Here is a 6,464-nt window from a genome sequence, read left to right as displayed (position 1 = left end):
CGGTCAGCTGACTGACGGTCACTTTCCTTCTGTCAGTTTTTGGGTACATAAATTGCAAGATCGGTGGATGATAAATTCGCTGGAGTTTTCCTCGGTGATTAGGAACTTTTCCGTCCCAAGGTAATCTGGTTTGTTGAATAAATCAATATACGACAAAGTCAGGTGTTATTTAATCAGTTTGACATATTGCGTCGGTTTGGGATTCATGAAGTAGTTATGTGACTAGCATGTGCCATGGTACAGAACTAGCAGTTTGTCAGCATGCAACCAATATATTTGGCTAGATGACACGTGACGTATATGTGACAAAATTCGTGGATTGCTTGAATTTTCAGTAGACATAGACCGTGATCTTCGGTTTCACAGGGTCGTGAGAAGAATCTATGGGCCGTTGCAATGAGGGAGGCTAATTACTGAATAAATTACCATGCCGATAAAGCAGGTTGACATGAGCTGTTGATATGTGATGCAAACATGTGAAAATGTGGACATATTAGCCATGTCACACGACGCTATAAGGCTGGGCATTGTTCTGTACATTTATCATGTACAGAACATGTCTTAATGTTGCAATTAAAGTTTGACCGGCGAATAAATAGCTAGCTGCGAAAGAGAAAGTTCAGCCTCAACCACTTGAATTCAGCTGCTCTATAGTGCCGGCTGAAGTTCCTTATTAAGTAAGCAACTATATTTGTTTTTGTCTAAAGTCCATGGTGAATGGGAATTTGAGTTTACCGAAAATGTCAATTTCGGAAAGCTGTCATTTCTAAACTAAATTGATTGTAGTTTCTATATTGGAACTTGCTCACTTAAGAACTTTTTACTCCGCCTTCTCCCGGTGACGCATAGACTCATGAACCAATCATACCTTCCCTCCTGTTAAAACTGTTTACAGGCTCTGTTGATGTTTTTTTCTTATATTAGGCAGACGTCTATCAAGATTTCTTGCGTCCCGGGCGAGCTTCAATAGCTATACCAACCCCCAGGTGAGACTTAAAGCTATATTATATTCGATCTTTGTCTAATCGGGCTTGTTATATTTTAGGGTTAGATGTATGGTTTTAGGCACCTAGACAAAGGGCCATATCAAGGCAAGCAAGCTAATAGCTATTTGACTTTGCTATATTACGACCAACATACCAAGACACCAAGCTCTACCTAACCCTACTAGATACTTTTTTTCACCCTGTCTTGTTTTGTGTTTGTGTACGTTAACGTTAGCAAATTAGCAGCTAACCTCAGCCTTACCTTTTACATTTCAGTTTGTTCAGTTGGGTCAGATAGGCAGATGTCTTTTTTATTGACACACAGTTAGGTTTGACCAGTTTGACCATTAACCATCTCCTTTATTTAGTGAACATGCGGACGGAAGGAGTCCTCACTAGGGGAACCTTTGCGGGGAACAATGACGGAAACTTCAGTTCTGTATGTCCCAACGGAACGGAATGGATCTGGTTTGGGCTTGGGGAATGCGCACAGGATGCCAGGGATATGGCCAGCGTCATGCTAGGCCTTTTGTCCATATTGTGCTTCATGGTGTCTTCAATCCCGTAAGCCTTGCATTTTTATAGTTTACATTTATATATGAAGGGCTAATTTTGTCGACATGTCTATTTTGTAATATTTCTTTTGTCATGTTCTCAGACAATACATCAGCTCCTGTAAGACTGGAAACATGGACAGTGCTCTGTCCATTTGGTTTCTATTGCTGTGGCTGGCTGGTGACACCTGCAATCTAGTGGGTTCCTTCCTTGCCGACCAGCTTCCACTCCAGGTGAGTCATTCATACCTGTCAGGGTTTGGTGCTTATTGCTGAGATTTTTTGGACGATACCCAACAAAAATCCAGTCGGCATATATTGTTTTAGGTATCTGTGTGTTACCAAGTGTGTGACCTGTGTGGGTCTGATGTTCTCAGTACCAACATTGTACCAAGATGTCTCTGTTCCTCTTTTCTCCAACAGACATACACAGCAGTGTATTATGTCCTGGCTGATTTGGTGATGCTGGCATTGTACTGTTACTACATGGCTAAGAACAAGATGTCTGACAGTGAGTTGAGCCCTTGTTTCTTTGTCTGCTGTGACATGTATGTGGTTAATGGCTTGCGCTCAGTCCATACACTTATTTAAGAGGTTAACTAGGGGACCTAAGTTTTGTTACGTGACACTGGAAAAACACTGTATCAGGTTCAGTCTCTGCCTTCCGTGTAGTGCTCCTTGTCAGGAAGACTTTATAAAATGTAGGCCCACATAATCAGTCATGCGATACTCGGTCACATGACAAAAAACTGTGGCGCTTAGCAACTAAGTGAACCACACCAAAGATATGTTTTGCAACAACAACAAAAAGTGTTTTCAGGCTAGTCTACACGTGGATTGTTTTTGGAGCTAAGAGTCAATCAATATATGGATCCAAGCCTACAGGAATTTGCCGAGACATCAGTCAGTGCTGGGTTTACATACAACAACTGAGACCTTTTTGTAAACAGTTTTTTTAATCACTTTTTTTTGATAATTTGTAGATGTTGTAAAACTAAGATCTAATGGCTGTTCAATGTGAATCCATCTCAGACATCATGTCGTTGTCTCAGGCAGGTCATCTCTCAACGCGTTGGCTTTGATCTACCTCCTTGGATTCACCGCCAGCTTCCTCACCCTACCTGGGTCAGGACCTCAACAGGAAGTGATGACCTCTGGGTTCAAAGGTCGGGCTTTGTTGTCAACCTCGGAGGCTGGTGTTTCTAGTATTCAGGTGAGAAGTGTTCCTCGGTCTCGTAACAAAACAACATTGACAACGTTTTTTTGTACCTGGAGTGGAGGTTGATTTATTTCCGTCTGTCCAGGCTTTCACTACCAAGGAGATAATAGGGTTCACCATTGGCTCAGTGTCCTCTGTGCTCTACCTCTGCTCCAGACTGCCACAGATGCACACTAATGTGAGTATGATAGGCTGGGATGGTTTAAAGAAGAGTAAATTTCCATTTATTCAGCTTTTATCCAAATCGATGTTCAAGTGATGTAAATCAAATAAATAAGAGAACAAGCTAAATAAAAATAAATAAATAAAGATTTAATCCTCACATGCAAAATCGAATTCAGGATTCCTTCCCTCAATCAAATCCCATTTTTTTAATCCTGATTTCTCTCCTTTTGCAGTACAAAAGGAAGTCGACCGAAGGCGTGTCCTACTTCCTGTTTGCGCTCGTCATCCTGGGGAACACCACTTATGGCCTCAGCGTGCTGCTCAAGAATCCGGAGCGAGGCCAGGGCGAGGAGAGCTACATCCTCCATCACTTGCCCTGGCTCATCGGCAGCCTTGGCACCCTCTCGCTCGACATCCTCGTATCCTAAAAATGTCCACCCGGCCTCCAGAATGTCCTTTACCCATGTACTTGTAACATTCCAGGCCTGTCTAGAAACTGCCTTGTAGTATTTAGACCTTGCACTTGAGTCAAACGGAAAACAAGTTTACATGAATAGGCAAGAAAGTGATTATTACATGTGTAATATTAGTTAATCAGTGATAGTTAATCACTAAAGGATTATTTTGGAATTGCTCAGATGCTTTAAGAAAAGGGCTCTGGGTATGGTTTTGTGATTGGTTACAATTATTTGAGTACATCACTTTATTTAATACTGTTGAGGCATTTGTGCTGGTACGATATAGCATGTTTTGCTACAGTGACTGTAAGTATTTATCTGTCCAAAGGGATTTGACCAGATGTCAATGGGTTTTTGCAAATTTCCTTTACTCATTCATAAGATCTCCTTCCAGTTTCTCATATACCGAAATGCTCCTGTTGCGACAGAGAAGCATAGTGATGAGACTGCTGCTCTGCTTGGAAACTGAAAGAACCTTGAGTCTGTTGGATCAACTGGTTTAAGATGAAGCAACAGTCGTTTACAACCAATGAACTCTCCAACTCACATTCCTGACACACTAGACAGAAACACAGATTTTCTTTTCTTGCAATTTTTTTCATTTTATTTATATGTAAAAAACAATTGTATAATAATTCTTTTTTTTCTGTCTGTATATGGATTGTGAAAAATACGCAACGGTGGTCATTAAGATGTCCGTAGCATATTTTCTTGATTGCCTTAAATTAGTTTTTTTTTTTTAAAGGGACCTTGAAATTTTAATGTCTTAATCAAGAATGGGAAACTCCAGTCATTGAATTGTGTCAGAATGCTGACTTGATGTTGACACTCTAAGATACATGTTTAAAATGAGTCTTTTCTCATTTACTTTTCCGTTTCCTTTCCTACTGAAACAAGAAGGTGGGAAAAACTACAATTTCTGTCCAGAACTTGAGATGCTTCCAACATGCGTTCAATCTAAATACCTCCAGTTTTTCAAACTTGCTACAATCAAACTTTTCAAACGGATAATCTTGACACTAATCACTGCAATGAGCCTCTCAACGTTCACCTACGAGAACTCCTGTCTGTTTTGAATCATGTTTACAAGGCACAACAATTATCGTGTGGATTTAAATACTGGAATTTGTACATGTGAAATTATTGTAACTTTTACTTAGTTATGTGTAAATGTGTGCAGTAAAGTACAGTTTTTCATGTTATTTAACCATACACGGTGATGGCCTTGTGTTGAAACTTTAAATATGAATGCATTTTGTGCAGTTATCTTTACAGTCATAATTTGTTTCAATAATTGCCTTTTACTTTATTTTTTATTTGGAGACTAGACATCGTATATTTGCTTAGTGTCAACGTACATTTATCACAGCATTTATCCAGTGATGGAATGGTTTAGTTTTTTGTAAATGGTTTTAAGTTAACTTAAATTGTTTCTTTTTTCCCTAACCCATGTCGTGCTTTATCACAAATTACATGTTTGCACAGTTGTGATTTATGTTTGTCACAAATTATCACATCCTACTTCTTTGATCAACTGATGTCACTTTTAAATGTTCCAATGAGTTAGGTGTAATAAAGTGAGCTTTTAATTGAAATGGGAAAACTGACAAGAACTGAAGTAATTTCTACAATTGTCTGCATGTGTCTAATCATAGAAGCTTTTACTTCACCAGTGTACGCTGAACATCAATCATGTGAAGGGAGAGGTTAAAACCCAGTCACAACCCTGAACCCTACCCTTCTCTCCCTGCTGAGGGACCTTGTTAAACCTTTCACTGACACTCGTGTTCCTGGAACACACACTGACAGCCATGTTGTTTTTCTTCATTAGTGGAGTTACTGTTATTACTGTCCTGTTAGTGAGGAAGACGAGGGGAGGAATTCTGACCCTGGGAATCCTATCTCTCTCACACACACACACACACACACACACACACACACACACACACACACACACACACACTCTTCTTTTCTCTTCTTACACATTCTCTTTTTACACACGTGCACACATACACATTCAGGCTTTCTCTATTCACACACATATACACACAAAACAATGTCTTTTTACACACGTGCACACACACACATTCTCACTTTCTCTATTCACGCACGCACACACACACACACCCACACGCACACACACATACACACACACCCCACACAGTGACATTGAGGGCCCACCCAGCGAGGAGGAGAGGTCAGAACCACAACGGGGTCAATGAGGAGTGGGAACTACGCGCGGGATCTTGCGAGGGAGTGTGTGCGTGTGCGTGTGTGTGATGCGTGTGTGTGTAAGGTTGTGAAACCGTAGCGATGTTGTGTTCCTCAGCCTAATGTAGGGGTGCAGCAGGAAGAACCAGCGATAGCAAGACTCCATCCATCACAGAGATGACCAAGAAGCTGTTTATAAACACACAATACAGGGAATGTCTTAATGAGCCTTCTCTCTCACTGTGCTGCTCTCACCGTGCTCATGCAGAACACTGGGTGGCTCAGCCACCTCTCCTCTGGGACCAGGGTCTGCTGACGCAACTCAACTGACAAAAATGGTCGGCTTAAAAATATAAGAATTTTTCCTGAGTACATTTTAACCGTTTTATTTTTTAAGGGTTAGAATTTGACCATTTGAAAGCAGAATTGAGTGACACGACCTGTGGCACGTAGAGAGAATTTAAACTGAACAGGGACAGGACAGCTGAACAGGGTTGAACGGTCAGCTTGAATCGCTAAACTGCTCTATCATCCCCTTTTAGTGTGTTTGCTTTGATTTGAATCTTGTACATTTAAATTAAGGGGGTACCTCATTAGATTCATGTTCTTTCGTTAAATATCCCTTTACTGCTGCTGTGCCCTAAAATAGAGTAAACACAGAAATGTTTGCATTGTCAAACGATCAGTGACTCATGATAAAAAGGGAAAGTACTATTTTATGTGTGCGTGCGTGCATGTGTGTGTTTGTGGGTACGTATCAGAGTGTGTATGTATGTGACTGTGTCAAACTGCACGTGCGTGTTTGGTGAGTGTAGAATGTCAGAGGCTGGACTGGAGTCGACACCAAAAACGTAAGAGGAAGACAACCCAG

At 40.8% G+C, this 6,464-nt stretch overlaps 1 protein-coding gene across 2 annotated transcripts; it reads left to right on the top strand.

The window, feature by feature from the left end:
• The first annotated feature begins 16 nt into the window (after positions 1 to 16).
• slc66a1 (solute carrier family 66 member 1) lies at positions 17 to 4,985 on the top strand. Of its 2 annotated transcripts, XM_047039786.1 has the most exons (9): positions 17 to 120; positions 925 to 986; positions 1,355 to 1,550; positions 1,645 to 1,774; positions 1,964 to 2,051; positions 2,593 to 2,753; positions 2,845 to 2,937; positions 3,158 to 3,343; positions 3,765 to 4,985. In XM_047039786.1, the coding sequence occupies exons 3-9, from the start codon at positions 1,360 to 1,362 to the stop codon at positions 3,849 to 3,851; spliced, it is 936 nt and encodes a 311-aa protein (XP_046895742.1). In that variant the 5' UTR covers positions 17 to 120; positions 925 to 986; positions 1,355 to 1,359; the 3' UTR covers positions 3,852 to 4,985. The 2 variants fall into 2 exon arrangements, with proteins under 2 accessions (XP_046895742.1, XP_046895743.1); XM_047039787.1 differs by lacking the exon at positions 17 to 120 and having other exon boundaries at positions 857 to 986.
• The last annotated feature ends 1,479 nt before the right edge of the window (positions 4,986 to 6,464 follow it).

Source organism: Hypomesus transpacificus, chromosome 18, assembly GCF_021917145.1.
Source record: "Hypomesus transpacificus isolate Combined female chromosome 18, fHypTra1, whole genome shotgun sequence".
Lineage (NCBI taxonomy): Eukaryota > Metazoa > Chordata > Actinopteri > Osmeriformes > Osmeridae > Hypomesus > Hypomesus transpacificus.
This window is presented reverse-complemented; position numbering and strand designations above follow the sequence as displayed.